Below are 20,311 nucleotides of genomic sequence, written 5' to 3'. Positions count from 1 at the left end.
GGCACAAGTACACAAATACATTCGTATGGATGCGTGTGTCAATGCAAATCGCAAGTACAGGAACAAGTAAAATGCGACGACAAAAAATGCGATGCGAAGAAGAACAAGCAGAGCTGTCAACAGCGTAAGCGACCGCGATGTGCAACGATTCTTTTGCAAATGAATGCAACCAGCGCTGCTGGCGACAAAAGAAAGCTCCGCACAGTGGCAAGAAACCAACCAAAAAGGCCATCAATTGGGAATATTCATTTTAATGGGTTATTTTAGCAATCCCACGTTCATTGTTCATTGCTCTCAGTTTTTTTATTAATAATATTATATATTAAGTTTTCAAAATACGTGCATATTTTATTTAGTTTGCTCTTAAGTTTGTTTCAGTTCAATTACCTCTTGCACCAGTGTGCGCTGCAGTGACGGAATGACGCGTCATGCAAAAAAATAACGAGCAACCTGCTCTTCGTTGAAGTCTCTGAAATGGCAAGAGAGCAAACAAACAGTTTCTCTTCGAAGAGTGTCATTGCATGTGTTTGTGTGTGTGGGTGTTTGTGCGGTTGCATTGGCATTGCCCCTTTTCAAATCCACAAAATGAGCTTCATTTGCAAACCACATTCAATGTGCAAGCAAACTAACGGTGCGTTCTCAGTTACAGCAAGGTTTAGATACAAATTTATTTAACTAGTATTGATTCAGAAATCCTATATGTATATGAATAGATTTGTCAAATATTCTTTTCGATAAAATTGGTTTAATGCATAACACAGTATATTCAAAATCTTTTGAAATCTAATGACTCATTGTTTAAATGCAACCATTTACCTTTTCAAATATATGTAAGTTTTTTTGTGGTAAGGGGTCAATTACTTTACCATAATTTATAACATGTCTTTCTATATAAAAAAAATATATTAAATCGAAAATACAATAACATATCTGTATTCAATACATGAACATAAATAAATAAAACTATTATTGAGTTCTATACCAAATATCAATTTATAAAACCCGATTCTTTTTGAACAATAATTTAAATATAAATTTTTTGCACGCAAACATACATATACATAGGTACTTTAATGAAATTATAAATGAAAATAAAATTAATTTTTATTGAATTGGTTTTGTTAAATTATTTTATTATCTAGGAATTCATTTCAATATAATTCCTCTAAGCGATTTTTTAATTTAATACATGTTCAACAGTGTGAGCTTATTCAAAATTATGAACTATGAAATTATGAAAGCCGATAAAAAGTACCGAACAATTATTACCTGTACATTTCCAAACGACCGTAAAAAGCACGTTATTTTGTGCCTATGAAAAATATCTACGATATCTAGAACATTTATGCCGTGGTATACGCTGTTGCAGCCCTGGCAAGTAGTCTTAAAACCTTACAGTTTTGTGATTTAATAGTGTGACCATACAAGCAATGTTTTATATATTTATCTCAGTTTTTTGGTATTATTCGGAATTCAACTTTAGGTCACCCTGCGGTGTGCGCTGGCCCTGCATTTAGCTGGTGTTAAATTTGTAATATTGTTTTTTTGAATAACGTAAATAGTGCACAATGGCATCCATACTACGCACGGGAAAACTGTTGCGTTACTTTGCCGGCTTCACACGCAATGTCGTCGTCAATTCGGTCCGCGACTGCGAGAGCAACAATCTCCTCCAATCCGCTCCCTGCATGTGCGGACAATTCCAGAAGTAAGTTTCATTTTGAAGTTTCTACCTCGCCCGGCATTACGCAATGCATGTGCTTGTCTCAGCTCCATGTGTGTGATAAACAATAGTAATTTCTGTAAAATGGCAAGATGTTAGTGGACCCTGTCATCAGCTTTTAATTGCCTGATGATTTCATTAAGAAAATTGTGAAAAAGTTCAACTGGCTTTACATAACCTCAACCCCAAAACAAGTAAATGACTGTTGAGTGTAATCGACGGTTGAATACTCGTAGGGGTTTCTTGGGATTCCTAAACTGTTCGTGTGATCATATCAATTGGTCTAGAACGATTTTCAATTATATAAATTCACAACTTCCGAAATTTTAAAGTATTGAAAAACGCAACCAAAAACCGAAATTTAAAATATTACTTTATTTTATTAAGCTTTTTTTTGCATTTAAATAAAACAAGGACCTGACAAACCACCGTTTATTTAATTTCATTAAATTACATTGAGTATATCTAGTAATTTTTTTTAATTTATATTCTCATCTAATTAATTTTCCCTGCTTTAAAATAGAAGTAATTAATATAACTTGATTTGTTTTTCTTTTTTGCAGTGGCTTTGCTAGCAACGCAGCAGCCACCAAGGCTGAGCTAAGTCTCGACAGGCAGATCAAGCGACTAGATCAGGATGCCCGTCGCATGGGACGCATCTCGCGTCGTGATCTGGAGGAAGTGCTCGACGAGATTCGCACACACCGCACGGCAACCAGTTCGCAGTCGCTGCTCGTGATACGTTGCTGTGGCAATCTGGTGCCCGAGGAGTTGCCCGAGGTGCGTACAGCTCTGGTCCAGGAGATCTGGAAGACACTGAATGCGCTCAATGTGCCCATGGACATATCACACTATAATGCACTATTGCGTGTCTATTTGGAGAACGAACATCAATTTACACCCACCGATTTCCTGGCTGAAATCGAGGCGAAAGGCATCGAACCCAATCGGGTGACTTATCAGCGACTTATAGCGCGTTATTGCCAGCAGGGTGACATCGATGGCGCCACCAGAATCCTGGAGTTTATGCGTGGCAAGAGTTTGCCCGTAAATGAGAATGTTTTCAACTCGCTGATTCTGGGACACTCGCAGGTAAAGTTAATTACTTTATGACCCAATTTCGTTGCTGATCAATCTCTTAATTCTAGGCCAACGATCTCGAATCGGCCAAGGGCATTCTGGCCGTAATGAAGCAGGCCGGCTTGGAGCCCAGTGCTGACACCTATACGACGCTGTTGTGCGCCTTTGCGCGTCACGGCGACATCGATGCCTTGAACAGCACGCTGGCTGAATGCGAGCCAAAGGAGATCATTTTGCTGGACAAGGATTTGCTGGACATTGTCTACACTTTGACCATCAATGGCCATGGCCAGCATGTCGATGGTTTGTTGGCCAAGCTGCGCATTTCACCCGGTTTCAATCAGGATGCTGTCAATATTATATTGCGACTTGTGAACAAGGGTCACGAGGATGTGGCGCTAAAGCTGTTGCGTTTGATGCCACGCGGCGTGCGAGTTAATGGCGAGCCTGTCGATGTGGGCGCCTTCTACATTCGCCAGCTGGTCAAGGCCAATCGACCCGTCGAGAGCATTTTGAACATTTGCCGCACACTCCAGGCGGAGGGTTTGAATCCCAAGGCACTGACCATTGCCACCGAGGCGGGTTTGACGCACGGAGCCATGAACAATGCGCTGCCACTGTTGCAGGAGATGAAGAATCTGGGTTTGCCCATACGTCAGCATTACTTCTGGCCACTCTTCTGTTCGGTCAACTCGAATCAGGTGCTCGACATTGTGCGGCGCATGCAGCAAGAGTTCGCTGTGAATCCCAACTCGGAAACCATTCGGGATTATGTCATACCGAATCTGAAAGAGAAGAACTGGGAGCGTGTGGTGACTGTGCTGCGTGATGCTGGCGTTCCCAACTCCACGGCTGTCACCTCTGCTGTCTATGCGGCGTTGACCACACATCAGATTGCCGATGCTGCCAAGATCATGGAGAAGAACCGTGCCTACTATGTGCCCATTCTGTTCCGTCAACCTTTGATACTGGCGCTGAGCAATACGAATGATTATGCCGCCTTTGTACGCTGCATTCGTCAGATCCATGAGGGTTTGCAGCTGCGTGCTGGCCGCGAAGCAACTGAGGAACCCGAACAGGCCAACGATGTGGAGGCGCCTGCCACTGAACGTGCGGTGCCCGATGTCGTGGGTGGCATTGTCCACGAGGCTGCCATTTACTTCCGTCGCGAAAGAGTTGCCATGCTCGAAAAGACACTAAAGGGACTCGTCAATCAGGGTCTGTCGATTAGCAGCCACAAGGCGACGGCGCTATCTGAGTTGCTTGGCGCCGAAATGACGCCAACGATTTCTGAGTTGCTGGGCAAGCTTAGCTCTGGCGAACTGGAGCCCGTCCCACTGCCCAGCCAAGGCAAACGGCCATTGGATACGCTCAGCATTGATGGTGAGTTCAGGTCTAAAAAGCTAACCCATACACTTGACACTCGCCTTTTAAAGAGTTCCTTAGTTATTTAATTTCTTCCATTGTTCAATAGTTTACTACATTTCGAACTCTGTTTCCTCTTTCAGAGCTCGAGCGCTTCATCAAAAATGTGGAGGCCAAGGGCGAGAATGCAAACAACATCAAGCGACAGCTAATTTCTGCCTGCTTCCGTTCGCACAACCTCGAAAAGACACTCGAAGTGATTGAGCGCCTGGATCAGGAGAAATTCCAGATACCCATTGGCGTCTATGCCCAACTGGTCGATCTCTACACACATCACAAACGCAGCTCCGATGCTCTGGCTCAGTGCAGCAAATTGCGTCAGGCGGATGCCAACTTCAAGCTGGACAACCTGAAAACGGTGCGATTGGCAGAGCTACTGCTGCAGGAGGAACGCGTCGAGGAGACCCTGGAGCTGCTCAAGAGCAATGCCAAGGAATCGGTGCACAACGAGTCCGATGGTGGTAGCTTTAATTATGTGAGCACCGCGTGGCGCATTCTTAATTCGATTGCGGAGTCGGGTAACGCAGACAAATTGAAGCGTGTCTTTGATGCGTTGGTGGAGAGCAACTATGTGGTACCCACAAATGTGCTGCTCGGTCCGCTGATCAAGGTGCACATGGTCAAGGATGATCTGCCGAGTGCCATCAATGCCTTCGAACAAATCTGTCAGCAGTACAAGGCAACGCCCTGGAAGAATGAGCTCGCTTGTCGCCTAATACAAAAAGAAGACGCCGCCAACTTGCAGCGTCTGACCGACCTGAGCACAAGCATTCACGGTGAGGTCAACAGTCTGTACGATCTGGTCTTCTCCTTTGTGGAATGCGGACGTGTGCGTCAGGCACGCAAGATCTTGGAGACACCTGGACTGCGCACGCGTCCTCAGCGCATCAATTCCGCTTGCGATCGTTATAAGAACGAGGGCATGTTGCAGCCTCTGGAGGGTTTGATTGAGGCCACCAAGGATCTGGGACACATTGATCGCAACAAGATCTATTACACGCTGCTGCTGAGCTACGACAAGGCGGATGAGGCCGAAAAGGCGCTGGGATTGTGGACCAAGATGCAAGAGGAGGCTGTGGCACCCACCGACGCTTTTCTGCTGCGCTTAGCCGAGTTGCTTGAGCGCAAGAACATCGAGGTGCCTTTTGTGGTGCCCGAGTCAGCGGCGCCCAAAACTAAACGCAGCAAACCTGCAGCTGCAGCTTCGACTAAGGTGGAGACCAAGACGGAGGAAAAAGTTGTACAGGCGCCCAAGGCGCCATCGAATTCGGCAAGCTTCCGTCGTGCCATTCAGGCCAACGATGTGGATGCCGCCATTGCGTGTCGCGATCGCATCATCAGCGGCGAGAAGATTGGTGTGCTGGACATCTCACGTCTGATTGAGCTGCTCGTGCGTTCCGATCGCCTCGCAGAAGCCACCAAGTACGTGGATGAACTGCTCGCCGATAAGCAGCATCCGCAGCCAAAGATCTTCAAGTATTACTTGAACAAAGTCGCTGCAGCCGGTGACTTGGCCACCTTGGAACGCATTGGCCAGCAGCTAAACGATGAACAGAAGCGTTTGATTTCGTTTGACAATCGCTATTGTCATGCCTACATTGTGGCCGGTAAAGTGGAAGAGTTCCTCAAGCAGCTGACCACAAATATTGAGGCGGCCAAGACGCCTGAGGAAGCCGCCAAGCTGGCCGAGAAGTTTCCACGTGGCGGCGCTGTTGGCATCCTGGACAAACATCCCGAACTGGTGGCACAATGTAAGTGAATCAATCTTAAATTTGTTATACTTCAGTCTTAAAGATTTCCCTTATTTTAGATGAAGCTCTAGCGGAGAAATATGCCGCACTCAATCAGCTGGGACCCATGAATGTGCTGTGGATGCATTTGATATCCAACGGCCAGGAAGTGGCCTCCAAACAGATCTGGGACAAGCATCTGTCCAATGCACCACGCCTGATGTTCCAGCGTGTGCTGCAAACGGCTCGCGAGCAACAGGACGAGAAACTCGCCTCCACCGTGATTTCCCAGCTGAGGAGCAGCAAAATCTCCGAGGGTGCCATTGGCAATGCTTACTCCTGTCTGCTGGACATACAGACGACCAAGGGCAACACAGACAAGGCATTGGATGTCCTGGCAAATGCCGTCAAGGATGTTTCCCTGGAGCACATCAATCGCACAGCTTTGTTGCGTTTAAAACAAGCTGTTGAGGCGAAGTCACAAAAGTTCCCATACACTGTGCCAGAGAAACGCACCAAGGCGGGCGATTCCAGCTCCTCCTCGAGCGGCAGCAGCAGCAGCGACGATGATGTCAGTCCAAAGAAGCCAGAGACAGTGAAACAGAAACCTGAAAATGCTTAAAATTGCGCTCAACAAAAACGGTTGGGGACAAGTTTTTCTTTAGTTTAATCTACTGTAATTATGCTACTTCTTACTTTAGTATTTACTTTGCTGTTGTCAACTAAACTAAAATATAATTAGTTGTTTTTATTGCAAGCTGTTTTGAATTGAAATGATTAGAATATAATCGACGGATGCTTTAAATTTATTTTATTTTATTATTATCTTATATGAGCCTTTTAAGCTCCTTCGTTGAATTAGGTATTCAGGTTACTTTCATTTTAATTTAGTTCTTGGAGCTTAGCCAATTGTATTAGAATTTATTCTTGCGAAGTTACACCTCTGTTACATGCGTTACGGACTAGTTGCCTGGGAGACACAAAATCGCCGGCCCCTTTGGGCTTAGAATCCTCATTAATCAGCGTCAACGTGGTGTGGCTACGATGATACCATTTGGGAACTGCTCCCACTATGAAGGACTGGCCGCAACGACGCTTCTCCACATCATAGCCTTCGGCAACTTTTTTAAAGTTGGCATTATAGAACAGACGAAACCAGATTACAAAATCATAGTTGTCTTGGAATTTACCCTTGACCAGTTCATTAACCGGTATTATCTTTTCTACGCCGTGCTTCTTGAAGGCTTGTTGCAATAATGCAAAATTGTTTTTGAAATCGTTCTCGAGCAAACTCGCAAACTTTACTCGTCGCATATTGACAGAATCGGGAAATAATATATCCATAAGGGAACAATAGGCAGCGCCGGTGCCAAGATGATCGATCTTTGAAAGGTTGCTCTTTAAGCATTGATTGATCCATACCAACATGGACTGACGTGACCAAAGTCTTCGACTTTTATGGGTCGATATCACGTTAACTGCTTTCTTGGAATTCGACATGTCTAAATCGACGAAGTATTATATATTTAGTTGGGAATTATAAAAGTATTATTCATTTTTGGAAACTTACCAACTGCGTTAATAATTTTCAAGTTTGTTAGTATTAGCACAAGTATAGAATTTGTATGTAAATATATTTTCTGTAAATTTACAATAACCAAATTCCAAAAATATTTAAAAAATGAGTTTGTTTATTTTTCTTGTCAAAAAAAAGCCCTATTTTAATGTGCACTGTATGAGCTTAAAGTGTAGAATGAATGTAGTCAAGTTGAAAAATTGTTTTACAATAAATCAAAGCCAGACCTGTTTTGCAGAAATGAAAATATTCAATAAAATAGGTGTTTTGCTTTTAATCTGAATTTTGAATATTAAGCGCGTTACTGATGTTTTTATCGGTCAGCCGCCACAGTGTTTTTTGAAAATTTCGATTACAATTTACCAAATGCAACATTGAGTGCGATTAGGGTTGCCGCTTTTTGTAAAACCACAACCGCTGAACAAGCGGCCGCGTTTGCCAACGTTTAGCTCTTAAAAATTTTCGCAAGCAACTTTTACGTTTGGTTTTCAATAATTTTGCGCGTTGAATTGTGCATCCAGGATGCCGGACAGTGACGCCGATAGCGACTCGAGCAACAGCTCCGCTGGCAGCAGTAATAGCAGCAAAAGTAGCGGCAGCGGCGCCTCAACAAGCAGCTCCAATAGCGCCGCCAGTGATGCTGGCAGCCAACAGAAAGAAGAAGCAGCTGTGGAGCGTGGTGAGTCGAGAGAAGAGCGAGGGGAAGGCAAGAAGAGCAGATCAACTGATAAAATGACAGCTGAGAAAGAACCCGAAACGAAGCCAAATGATGTGGAACACGAACAACAACAAGAACAAGAAGAACAGCTGCAAACTGTTGACAACAACAGCAAAGTGGCAACAAGCGTTGCTGACGAAGCAGCAAACGTTGTAGAAAAGCCGGCAGAAAAAGAGAATGAAACGGTGACATCGACAGAGGAGAAAGAGCAACAGCTGGAGTCAGAGTCGGTGACCACAAATGGCAAGGCAGCTGTCGCCAAATCGCCCAGCAACGTGGAGGAGGGCGAAATAACCGATGTAAGTATAAAAGACAGCTTAATGAATGAGGTTTTCAATGATTTTATATTGCAGAAAGAGGATGAGGCAGCTGAGGAAGCAACTGAAGGAGGAGACGAAGCTGCAGACAAGCAACCAGAGCTGAAGCCTGCGTCGGAAGTGGAGGAAAAACAGACCAACGTCAACAGGCCTCCGCAAATTGCCAGCGAGGTGCGCAGACGAAGCCCCAGTCGCGATGCAGAGGAGCGTCAGCGTCGTCGTCGTACTCGCAGTCGGAGCCGCAGTCGCTCACCACGCAATCGCAACCGCAATCGACGTCGCACACGGAGTCCACGCAGTCGCAGCCTGAGTCCGGTGCGTCGACGTTCCAGTTCTTTGGAGCGCAGACGCGCCGAGCGCGAGAAACGCCACGAGGAGCGGGCGAAGCGCGATGAGGAGCGAGCACGTGAGCGTGAGAAGCGACATAATCACCACCAACAACGTCGCAAAGAGCCGTCAGAGCCCACAGAGAACGCGGACAATGCGACTGTCAGTGAACCGACGGCCAAGATTAGCGAACGCCAGCGCCGCACTGTGGATTTGTTAACATCGCGCACCGGTGGCGCTTATATTCCACCAGCGAAGCTGCGAATGATGCAGGCCGAGATCACTGACAAGGCATCGGCAGCGTATCAACGCATCGCATGGGAGGCGCTTAAGAAGTCAATACACGGCTACATCAACAAAGTGAACGTGACGAATATTGCGATCATTACACGCGAGTTGCTGCGCGAGAATATTGTGCGTGGTCGTGGTTTGCTGTGTCGTAGCATTATTCAAGCCCAGGCAGCGTCGCCCACTTTTACACATGTCTATGCTGCTTTGGTGGCAATTATCAATTCCAAGTTCCCCAATATCGGGGAGTTGCTGCTGAAGCGTTTGGTCATTCAATTTCGACGCGCCTTTCGACGCAATGACAAATTAGTTTGCATGTCAGCAACGCGATTCATTGGCCATCTGGTTAATCAACGTGTGGCCCATGAGATCCTGGCACTGGAGATGTTGACGCTACTCGTGGAGACGCCCACCGATGATTCGGTAGAAGTTGCAATTTCGTTTTTAAAGGAATGCGGCATGAAATTGACGGAGGTCTCGTCGAAGGGCATTGGCGCCATCTTTGAGATGCTGCGCAACATTCTGCACGAGGGCAAGCTGGATAAGCGAGTGCAGTACATGATCGAGGTGCTGTTCCAGGTGCGCAAGGATGGCTTCAAAGATCATCCGGCTATTGTCGATGATCTAGAGCTCGTAGAGGAAGACGATCAATTCACGCATCTCATGATGCTAGACGAGGCCACCGAAACTGAAGACATACTAAGTGAGTACAAAACAAAGAGTTAAATCAAGTCAAATTTTAAGAATAGATTAGGAAAGAAGACTCCAATTTGGGGTTTCATACTTCAGAGAATATTTATACCAGTTTTCTATTAAAAATATAATCCAATGACTACTATTCATTTTAACATTGTATTTTTTCTTCCGCAGATGTATTCAAATTCGACGATGAGTTTGCAGAGAACGAGGAAAAATACAAGGCGCTGAGCAGTGAAATATTGGGCAGCGATGCCAGTGGCTCAGGCAGCGGCTCCTCTGGTTCTGGCTCCGATTCCGACAGCGATTCAGATGCCGAATCCGGTTCAGGCGGAGAGGGAGATGGGGAGAAGGCAGCAACGGCTGGCGATATTATTGACAACACAGAAACCAATTTAATTGCATTACGCCGTACGATTTATTTGACGATCAATTCGAGTTTGGACTATGAAGAGTGCGCACACAAGCTGATGAAGATGCAACTGAAGCCCGGCCAGGAGGTGGAGCTATGTCACATGTTTCTCGACTGTTGTGCCGAGCAGCGAACCTACGAAAAGTTCTACGGGCTGTTGGCTCAGCGTTTCTGTAGCATCAACAAGATTTATGTACCGCCTTTTGAGGAGATATTCAAGGACACGTATCAGACAACCCATCGCCTCGACACGAATCGATTGCGTAATGTCAGCAAGTTCTTTGCACACTTGTTGTTCACGGATGCCATCAGTTGGGATGTGCTGGAGTGCATTCAGTTGAACGAGGATGATACGACGTCGTCGAGTCGTATTTTTATCAAGATCTTGTTCCAGGAACTGGCCGAATACATGGGATTGGGCAAGCTCAATAATAAGCTTAAGGAGGAGGTGCTACTAGAGAGCTTAGCCGGTCTGTTTCCCAAAGATAATCCACGGAATACACGCTTCTCCATTAACTTTTTCACCTCGATTGGTTTGGGTGGTTTGACGGATGACTTGCGACGCTTCCTCAAGAATGCACCCAAGTCGGTGCCGGCGATTAATGCCGAGATTCTCGCCAGTGGAAATCCCTTCAAGGATCCTTCGGCTGCTGCAAGTGCTGAAGTGAATTCGTCATCGTCCTCCTCGAGTAGCAGTGAAAGCAGCAGTTCCAGCAGCGAGGAGGAGAGTAGCGATGAGGACAGCGATAGCGAGTCAAGTTCCAGTTCCGAGTCGGAGTCTGAGTCCGATTCAAAAGCGTCGAGAAAGCGGAAGCACAAGGAGAAGCACAGCAAGCGAAAGAAGGAGAAGTCCAAAAAGAAGAGTAAGGCCAAAAAGTCCAAGAAGGAGAAGAAGCGGTCCGATAAAGAGAAAGAAAAGTCGAAGGATAAAAAGGAGAAACGCTCCGATAAAGAAAAGGATAAAAAGGAGAAGCGCTCGGAGAAGGATAGACGAAGAGAGAAGGAGAAAGAAAGGGAGAAAGAGAAGGAGAAAGAAAGGGAGAGAGAAAAGGAGAAATTAAGGGAAAAGGAAAAAGAAAAGGAGAGGGAACGAGAAAAGGAGAAGGAAAAGGAAAGGGAAAGAGAAAAGGAGAAGGAGAGACAAAGGGAAAAGGATAAAGAAAGGAGGAAAGAACAGGAGAGGGAGAGAGAGAAAGAAAAGGAACGTGAAAAGAGAAGAGAGGAGGAAAAACAGAGAGAAAAAGAAAAGGAGAGGCAAAGAGAAATAGAAAGGGAAAAGGAAAAGAAGAAGCAGCAGGAGAAGGAGGAGAAAGAAAGGGAGAGAAAAAGGTCTGCTGAGAAGAAATCAAAAACAAATCACAAGCGCGAGCGGGAGCAGAGCAGCAGCTCCAGTAGCAGTGGCAGCAGTGCTGAGGACAGCGACAGCAGCTCCTCCGAAACATCCTCAAGCAACAGCAGCGACAGTGACGAACCCCAAGCAAAGATTCAACGCAAGGACAATGGTAACCACAAAGCGACCAAAATCAGAGAGAGCGACGAGTTTAATCTGGATGGACCTGTCGGATCGCCATCAGCCTCGCGACAACAGCATAATGGTCATGGAAAACGAGAAGCATCATCACCAGATAAAAGACAACTGGAGCGTGAACGCGAGCGGAACAGGGGGAGGGATGGAGAAAGAGAACGAGAACGAAAAAAAGATCGGGAACGGGAACAGGACAGAGATAGGGAACGGGAGCAGGATCGTCGAGTCCGACGTGATGACAATGAGGATGGGCGTGGGAAACGTGGCCGAGAAACGGAGCGGGAGAATGAACGTGACAAAGGACGAGACCGAGAACGTGACAGAGAAAGGGAACGGGAGCGGGAAAGAGAACGGGACCGAGATCGGGGCAAGGACAGAGAAAGGGAACGGAACAGAGACAGGGAGCGTGATAGAGATCGCGAACACAATCGGGAGCACAACTCTCGCCGTGAACGCGAACGACGCGATTCACCGCGACGTCAGCATCGACGCAGCGTGTCCAAGGAACGCGGTTGAAGCAACTGTGTCGCCTCCTGCAATCTTCCATTTGCATTTCTCGCCCTGCAGCAACAATTACAAAAATGTACAAACAACAAAACGAAACGAAATATATAAAAACTACCACAAATGTGTTCTATAGCTTATTAAAGGGATTACAATTAGGGCTCTCATAGGAATATTTGGAAAAGAAATGCCAGAGGTATGGAGAAATTCTAGACTTGAATTTTCTTGGAGCTAGTTTCCTGAAGATGGTAAAAATGTGAATCTCCTTTTATATTTAATTTAAAAGGTTTAAACAAACATGAAAAATATATTAATTTGGTTCTGAATCCATTCCATTATATATATTCCATTTATATATAAATTATACTTGCGTCAGTCATGATTTTTATTAAATAAGTAATTTTTAACTCATATGCCTTATCAAAATTAAATATCACTTACAAATTAAATGATTATTTCCCACTTTTTTTTTTTAAATCGAAAAATTTAGAATTTGTTTATTTACAATAATAACTTTAGTCCCTGATTCCAATCCATTACAATCTGCTGGACTGGAATTGGTAGTAACTTTCGATCTGGCTTTGGCTTAGCGAAGACTTTAGTCGGCTCAGCACAGTTTCAAAGTCCTGCAGCTCAATGCTGCTACAATCAAAGTCCCGCTGGAATGCCTCAATTGCGGCTTCATTGCAAAGATTGCACAGATCCGCGCCCGAGAAGCGATCGGTACGTGCCGCGATCTCCTCTAGCTGCAGACGTTTATCAAAGGGCATTCGTTTGCTGTGCAGCTGCAGCAGCGCTAGACGTGACTCCAAATCCGGTGCTGGAACGTGGATGAGCTTGTCAAAGCGACCCGGACGCAGCAGCGCATCATCGAGCATATCTGGACGATTTGTGGCGGCCACCACAAGAATGTGCTGCTGACCAGCGACACTAACAATGCCATCCATCTCGGTGAGGAGCGTGGACAAAATGCGCAGCTGTACACTACCTCCTCCCGTGCCATTGGCTACCGTCCGGCGACCGACGAGGGCATCAATCTCGTCCAGAAAGATGAGGCAAGGCGCATGCTTGCGCGCCGTGTTAAACAATTGGGCAACAAAGCGCTCGGCACAGCCCACATAGGGGGAGTAGACCTCGGCCGCCGAGGTGGCTATAAAGCTCATGTGCGCCTCCTTGGCCAGGCATTTGGCTATGCTTGTCTTGGCACAGCCTGGCGGACCGTAGAGCAGCACACCACGTGGCAAGCTGAGGCCAAAGCGTGCATGGGCGGCGCTCTGCTGCAGTGCAGCCAAAATGGACACCTGTAGCGTGCCCTTCAACGCCGCCATGCCGCCAATCACTTCGAATCCCTGAGTCAAGTGCTGGACTCGCACATCGCTGGCACGTGAAGCGCTGGGCTTGCATTGGAGCAACGTCTGCTGCAGCAGGAGTTCAAACTCTGCCGCAGTTGGACAGTGGTTGATAAGTTTTTGTTGCAGCTGCCGTTTGAGCAGCTCGAGATCGGCGATAGCAAAGCCTTGCGTGTGTTGCCCCACATAATGCTGCGCAGCTTCGGTAAGCAGCTCCGCTTTATCAGATTGCCGCTGCCAGAGTGAAGCAAAAAGCTGACGACGCTGCTGCACCGTGGGCAGCTCTATGCTAATCTCATGACCAAAGCGACCGGCGCGTCGTGCTTGGTTATTGATGGCATCTGGAGCACTGCTGGTGGCCAGGCACAAGATGCCGCTGTTGCGTTTCGGCAGCTCATCGATGAGCCTGTAGAGCTGTGCTGCAATGCGCAGCGCAGCAGGATCTTGTGATTCTGCGGGACAGAACAACTCCAGATCCTCAAGCACCAGTACAATTCGTTGCTTCGGCTGCAGCCGCTGTTTGAAAGTGTGCGCCGCGTGGAAGATGCGACGCAGTTGCTGCTCCGTCTCGCCGGGATAAGAGCGTAGCACCTGCGACGCCGTCACGTATAAGACATTACAGTTGTGGGCATGCAGCAACTCAGCTAGCAACGTGCTCTTGCCACAACCCACTGGGCCAACGAGCAGCGCATTTAGTGGCAGACCATGCAGCTGTTGCCCGGCAGCGTTGATGAGCAGCTGACCCAATGTCTCCAGTGGATTTTCAAAGCCTTGGGTGTGATAGTGTGGTGGCCGTGGCAAGGCGGCAGGTGTAGCCAATCGCACATCAACAATCTTTAGAGGCGTCTTGCGTTGTAGCTCAAAGCAACTATTGTCTTCTAATCCAGTGGCATAACATACTTCAATGCTGACGATCCCGAGTTGCTGGAGGCGTGCATGTTGCACATGGCAGCCTGAGATGAGTTTGAGGTGCCGCAGAAAGATGTGAACATCGTCGCGCAGTTCCTCCAATGAAATGTTTGGACGTTCCAGCAGCTGCTCGTTGATTGTAACAACGCAGCCGACTTCTGACACTTCCGTAAACTGCTTTAAAGGCTCAATGCTGTAGAGGCGTTGATTATTCACAGTGAAATTCTTTGATGTGACTACATCGTCCAGGAAGCAACAGGTTTCTTGAGCATCCCTTGCAGTCACTCGGCAAATGGCATAACTGCCATCGTACAGCAAACACTTGCACCAGCTGCTATGAAATTCCCGACCATATTGAGCAGGTACAACACATCGTTGTGGCTCCAATTCGCTATTATCTAGCAAGTTTAACGGCAATATCAACAAATCGGAGCACATGCCGCACGACAACAATAAACATATGTTTGATCAACATTCCCACATTTAACTGCATTTATAAAAAATGTATGAAAGTACTGACAAAAAGTATACTGCTGCATGCCAGAAATTTTTAATTAATTTATTGGTATCGCATTTCAACGCTACAATTATCATTTAATTTATTAAATGGATTTTATTCAAATTGTTTGCCACCGCTCCGTAACAGTTGCGCACGCCGAACGCAGCGCAGTAAGCAACTCTGAATTTGTCTTGCTTACGTTGGCAGTGCCGCTCAACACAGTGTTGCAGCTGTAACAAATTTGCTGCTGGTAACACCCTTTTCGCATAAGTTTCGCCTGGCGTGAACACGCGGATTTCGCTTCGTGGATTTTTAATAATTAAATAAGGTAAATATAAATGCCATCGAAATGCTAGCAAGTGGCAAAATGGCTAACAATTGCTCATTCAACATTATGCAGCTGCCAAAATGACGAAGAAGCGCCGTAATGGAGGACGTAACAAGCACAACCGTGGCCATGTGAAGCCCGTGCGTTGCACCAACTGCGCCCGCTGTGTGCCTAAGGACAAGGCAATCAAGAAGTTTGTCATCCGCAACATCGTTGAGGCTGCCGCCGTCCGTGACATCAGCGAGGCCAGCATCTGGGACACCTATGTGCTGCCTAAATTGTACGCGAAGCTCCACTACTGCGTCTCGTGCGCAATCCACTCCAAGGTGGTGCGCAATCGTTCACGCGAGGCACGTCGCATCCGTACGCCGCCAGTGCGTTCCTTTCCCAAGGACATGGCACGCAACAACCAGAATAGGAAGTAAATGCGTTTAAAAAAAAAATATGAAAGGCGGCTTGCTTATATCATGATGATGATATCCCTCACTCATAAGAGCATCAACAACAACAACAACAACAATCCACACACACTATTGTTACCCATAATAAGTACGATTTTCTATGGATCGCTGGCCTAGCAAATATAAGCATTCTGTTTTTTTAAAACAAACAAACTGCCTACTTGCCACCTTATCATTTATATGGGCAAGCATCAAAATTATTGCTGCTGGGATTGATTTCAGTCAAACGGAAATTGCCATTCCACATTTTCATGGAACGACAGGTGTGAGATTGGAAGCCGGATGCGTTATGCATTTAGTCGTGTGTGATATCTTATTTCCGGCTTAAGCGGGACACTCATTCCGTTTTTTACACACACATGAGTGCATAAGGAATTGCAGTGTTTAACATGCTTTGCCCGGCGTACATTTTATTTTTGAGGTTAGGTAAGTTCTTGGACCAAAAAAAAAGTACGTTTGCTTGATTGACCCAAATGGCTGAATATCAATAGAAATGGGAAAAGCCCCATAAATGTCAAGAGAAAACAAATATGTGTGTATTGCAATCTACACACTCTCACTCTTAAAGCCAAGTAGAAAGGCGGCAGGCAGAACGAGAACGAGAGCTGCTTGTGATTTGTAATCTTTGTTTAAAAAGCGCCACCCAGCGGCGGGTAGCTTGTTGAGCAACTGTGGCAACCAAAAGACTGTGTAGCATACTTGCAGGCGGCGTCAGCCAAACAAACAAAAAAATGTATTGCATGCTGGTTTTTGGCATAAATTTGCAGAAAACGTGAGCGCAAAGGCAAATGAGGTTTGGCTTCTTCTAGACTTGCTTGTGGGGCTGTGTGTGAGTGGCCCCATGTCTGCGCGTGTGTGTGTGCGTACTTCCGTTTCCTGTTTACCCCTTTTTTTTCTGTTGCTTTCTGCGCCCACTTGATGATATTTTTGTGCTTGCACAGCAGTTTGTGCTTTAGCTCCCCCACTCCGACTTCCCCAAGCTAAATTATTGTTTTCGTTTTGCTTGGCAAATAAAACGTAAACATAAGCAGCTGCCGCTGATCATTTAGCATAAATAAAACAGAGCCACAGCAAGCGAATCCTAATGGAGGTTATGACTAGTGACCTCCTCCAACTCCACGAAGTATCATTATTTTGCTCAGTTTACTGCAGTTGTACATTGCCATGGATTACTTTAAAAACGTGTCATTCATTCTAATTAATGCATTTAAATGTGTCATACGTTAAAAGAAGTTGATGGAAATGTTTTCTGCTTAAATTGTGTCTTAAATTTATTCAATTCTTTAAAAATGTATTTATACTTTGCTTCACTTAAGTAGGTTATTAAAATAGATACATTTCGTTACTATTTTATTTGTATGTGTAAGAGCCTTTGTAGTTGATTACTTTTGGTTGTAACCTTCGCATTGTTTTAAAAACTTGAATATTTCAATATTTGACTACTAATTAGTTTGACTTCTACAATTGTATTTTATTGCTACACACTTTTCATCACTTTAGTCCACATTGTAAAACAAGCACGTTATTAAGTCAAGTTCATGTGTTAAGAGAAGCTTTTGGAGGTACACAATTTGTTGGCTTTTCTCTTCCCGGAGTCGTTCGCAAGTGTTCCAACTGCTGGCCAAGCACACCTCGAATCTTGCCCTGCATCGCATTGTCCGCATAGACATCGCTCCAGAGATGTGTCAAGGGCAACTCTTGATCGCTTTTCGTAGCCTTGACGGCAAGTTCCATTTCTCGACGCACCTCCAAAGCAATCTCCTGAAGTTGCTCCGCACTGAGCAGCTGCTGGTCGACGCACAGTCGCTGGAAACGTTCGACGGCATCGTGGCGACGTCGCACCTCTTGCACCTCGTCGCGACTGCGATAGACCGAGTCGCAGTCGGACATGGAGTGGCCCGCATAACGATACGTGCAGAGCTCGACAATTAATGGACCCCGTTGGAGGGCATAGCCGATGGCAAACTCGATGGCGCTGCGCACAGCGAGCACATCCTGGCCATCAGCCCAAATGCCGGGCAGGTAATCGCCACGCGTATAATTGTTGGTATTGCTGGACGCACGCCAACTGCTGGTGCCCATGCCATAGTTGTTGTTCTCGCAGACGAACACCACGGGCAATTTCCACAACTGCGCCATGTTGAAGGACTCGAATAGCTGCCCCTGATTGGCAGCCCCGTCGCCATACAGCGCCACACACACGGCATCCAGCTGTTGGTATTTGCTGGCCAGCGCAATTCCAGCGCCAAGCGGTATCTGGGCACCCACAATCCCATTCCCGCCATAGAAGTGCCGAGCATACATGTGCATCGATCCGCCCTTGCCCCGAGCACAACCGCTCGCCCGGCCCGTCAGCTCGGCGAGCACAGCTTGAGCGGAGAGACGGCCATGTAAGTAGGCCCAGCCATGGATGCGATAGCCGGCAATTAGATTATCCTGTGGCCGCAGCGCTGCACACACGCCCACCGCACACGCCTCCTGTCCCGTATACAGATGACAGAAGCCACGCACCAGCTGGTCCTTGTAGAGCTGCGCTGCTGCCGCCTCCAGACGTCGCAGCGCCATCAGTTGACGGAGGTAGAGCGATGCCTCCTTCCGCTTGAGCGAGACGAGCGTGTCGGGTCCGTGTTCCAAGCGATGCAGCTTAAACTCGATTGGCAAATGCACCAAACACGAATCTTCGGGCAGTATCTCTTTTTTGGGTTGTGACTGTGGCTGGGATTGGGATTGGGGGCGTGTCTGCTGGGCGGTTCTAGAGTGCGCGGCACGATGCATCGTCGTCTGTTGCATCAGATCACAGATCGTTGAGATTAATCCACGTTGCATGCTGCTGAGCATGTTCTCCTTTTTTCTTTTCTTCTTTTCACTTTGATTTGAATTTGTTACGAGGCTATTCGAAAGATGCAAGATTATTCAGACTGACAGCATTTCAACATATTACTGTTGCAAACTACAACGCATTGTTGGTAAGTTATTAACAAAAGACATTTGGCAGTCATTAGACATTATAAAAAAAACGGTAATGTTATTAAAAACTCTTTTTTATGAAAGTTCCACTTTCATTTTAGTGAACAAAGTTGTATTTGAAATTTAAATAGAAATTTAGCATTTATAGTAAAAATATTGGAAATTATATTTATTTATTTATTATTTATTTACGTGCTCAATTATTGTACAAAATAATATAATAACTAAAAGAAGAGAGTGCTAGCTACTAAGGACATCGACTAGAAATTGTAATGAAAAGGTAAACTTATTAAAATCTATTTTTCAAGAAAGTTCCACTTTAATTTTAGTGAAGAAAATTTTATTTGAAAAGTAAATAGAAATTTAGCATTTTTAGAATAAATATTAGAAATTATAAAGAAAAGGTAAAGTTATGAAAAACAAATTTTTGAGAAAGTTCCACTTCAATTTTAGTAAAGGCAAAATTATAAAACATAAATTTTTAAGAAAGTTTCAAATTCATTTTAGTAAAGAAATTGTTCTATGATTTTCAATAGAAATATCTTTATATATAGTTTAAAAGTAAAATTAAGGATTTTTTGAAATTGTTAAACAAAAATGTAGAAACGAATTCTTAAAGTGTTTAATTTATTACCACACATAGAAAAATTAATAAATGCTTTTCTGTATGGATTATTTCTTTCCTTACTAATATTGGATACATTTGTCTTGTTGATGATCCAGAAAGGATTAAAGGCATTCTGAAATTGTTAAAAGATTCTTCATAAATTGTAATTTTCATCTTTAAAACTTATATTTAAGGCCTTAGGCTGTACAAACTTTATTCCTAATTTGTTCAATAAAGTACAAACTTATTATTTGTGCATTTTAAAATGAATAAAATAGTATTATTTAACTAAATTTTCAATATTTAAACCTTTCTTGACATTTCGCTCTTCTTTGAAACATGAATTTTTCCTCTTTTTTCGATTTCATATAACAACTGGCAAAATACCTCAAGCATCATTTTTTCTTAGCTCTCATTTTAAAACAACTTTGTGCGCTTTCTTTTATTACGAAAATATTTTTGTTAAGAATATTACATCAGAAAGTTTGAATGCTCAAATGTTAAGGTTTCATTATTCTAGTTTTTCCTTTAGTGTTTTCATTTTGCTTTATGCTTTCCTCTTTTCCTCTCTATTCCGCTCACGTTCGCTTTCTTTGATTCTTTTGCCCAAGCAAACTTCGAATTCGTATGTCATATTTTACTTTAATTTCCGTTCGTTCCTATGCTTCTGATACGCATTCGTATATCTTCTCTTTTTTTTTATATGCTTTTTATACTTTTTTTGTTGTTGTTGTTGCTATTCGTATTGTATCTATGTCATGGTCGGGACAAAGCACTTTCGTTTGCCAGTCGATTCGCCCCTCGTTCGATGTATTCGATGAAGGCTTTTTGCCCATTTTAAGCGTAAATAAAAACGTTAAATGTTTTTTT

At 44.9% G+C, this 20,311-nt stretch overlaps 6 protein-coding genes and 1 long non-coding RNA gene across 7 annotated transcripts; 3 read left to right on the top strand and 4 right to left on the bottom strand.

The window, feature by feature from the left end:
* The first annotated feature begins 1,472 nt into the window (after positions 1-1,472).
* LOC133850550 (leucine-rich PPR motif-containing protein, mitochondrial) lies at positions 1,473-6,715 on the top strand. Its single transcript, XM_062286675.1, has 5 exons — positions 1,473-1,708; positions 2,287-2,815; positions 2,872-4,186; positions 4,312-5,979; positions 6,039-6,715. The coding sequence occupies exons 1-5, from the start codon at positions 1,569-1,571 to the stop codon at positions 6,578-6,580; spliced, it is 4,194 nt and encodes a 1,397-aa protein (XP_062142659.1). The 5' UTR covers positions 1,473-1,568; the 3' UTR covers positions 6,581-6,715.
* LOC133850555 (uncharacterized) lies at positions 1,521-2,110 on the bottom strand. Its single transcript, XR_009895654.1, has 2 exons — positions 1,902-2,110; positions 1,521-1,800 (listed from the first exon to the last, which is right to left on the bottom strand). It is a non-coding gene; the product is annotated as an uncharacterized LOC133850555 (long non-coding RNA).
* A 114-nt stretch (positions 6,716-6,829) lies between the features above and the next one.
* Positions 6,830-7,711, bottom strand: LOC133850553 (microtubule-associated protein RP/EB family member 1-like). The gene is made up of 2 exons (XM_062286678.1): positions 7,529-7,711; positions 6,830-7,460 (listed from the first exon to the last, which is right to left on the bottom strand). Exon 2 carries the CDS (start codon positions 7,456-7,458, stop codon positions 6,880-6,882), a length of 579 nt encoding a protein of 192 aa, XP_062142662.1. The 5' UTR covers positions 7,459-7,460; positions 7,529-7,711; the 3' UTR covers positions 6,830-6,879.
* A 218-nt stretch (positions 7,712-7,929) lies between these two features.
* Positions 7,930-12,445, top strand: LOC133850551 (pre-mRNA-splicing factor CWC22 homolog). The gene is made up of 3 exons (XM_062286676.1): positions 7,930-8,551; positions 8,606-9,887; positions 10,055-12,445. The coding sequence occupies exons 1-3, from the start codon at positions 8,057-8,059 to the stop codon at positions 12,331-12,333; spliced, it is 4,056 nt and encodes a 1,351-aa protein (XP_062142660.1). The 5' UTR covers positions 7,930-8,056; the 3' UTR covers positions 12,334-12,445.
* Positions 12,446-12,829: 384 nt separating this feature from the next.
* On the bottom strand, positions 12,830-15,123 carry LOC133850552 (ATPase family gene 2 protein homolog B). The gene has a single exon (XM_062286677.1). The coding sequence runs from the start codon at positions 15,015-15,017 to the stop codon at positions 12,858-12,860; it is 2,160 nt and encodes a 719-aa protein (XP_062142661.1). The 5' UTR covers positions 15,018-15,123; the 3' UTR covers positions 12,830-12,857.
* Positions 15,124-15,256: 133 nt separating this feature from the next.
* Positions 15,257-16,020, top strand: LOC133850554 (small ribosomal subunit protein eS26). Its single transcript, XM_062286679.1, has 2 exons — positions 15,257-15,406; positions 15,479-16,020. The coding sequence occupies exon 2, from the start codon at positions 15,487-15,489 to the stop codon at positions 15,829-15,831; it is 345 nt and encodes a 114-aa protein (XP_062142663.1). The 5' UTR covers positions 15,257-15,406; positions 15,479-15,486; the 3' UTR covers positions 15,832-16,020.
* A 1,297-nt stretch (positions 16,021-17,317) lies between these two features.
* LOC133849841 (pyruvate dehydrogenase E1 component subunit alpha, mitochondrial-like) lies at positions 17,318-18,803 on the bottom strand. The gene has a single exon (XM_062285902.1). It carries the CDS (start codon positions 18,703-18,705, stop codon positions 17,404-17,406), a length of 1,302 nt encoding a protein of 433 aa, XP_062141886.1. The 5' UTR covers positions 18,706-18,803; the 3' UTR covers positions 17,318-17,403.
* Between the last annotated feature and the right edge of the window lie 1,508 nt (positions 18,804-20,311).

Source organism: Drosophila sulfurigaster, chromosome 2L, assembly GCF_023558435.1.
Source record: "Drosophila sulfurigaster albostrigata strain 15112-1811.04 chromosome 2L, ASM2355843v2, whole genome shotgun sequence".
NCBI classification, from domain to species: Eukaryota; Metazoa; Arthropoda; class Insecta; order Diptera; family Drosophilidae; genus Drosophila; species Drosophila sulfurigaster.
The sequence above is the reverse complement of the archived record's forward strand: the minus strand, read 5'-3'. Positions and strand labels throughout refer to the sequence as shown.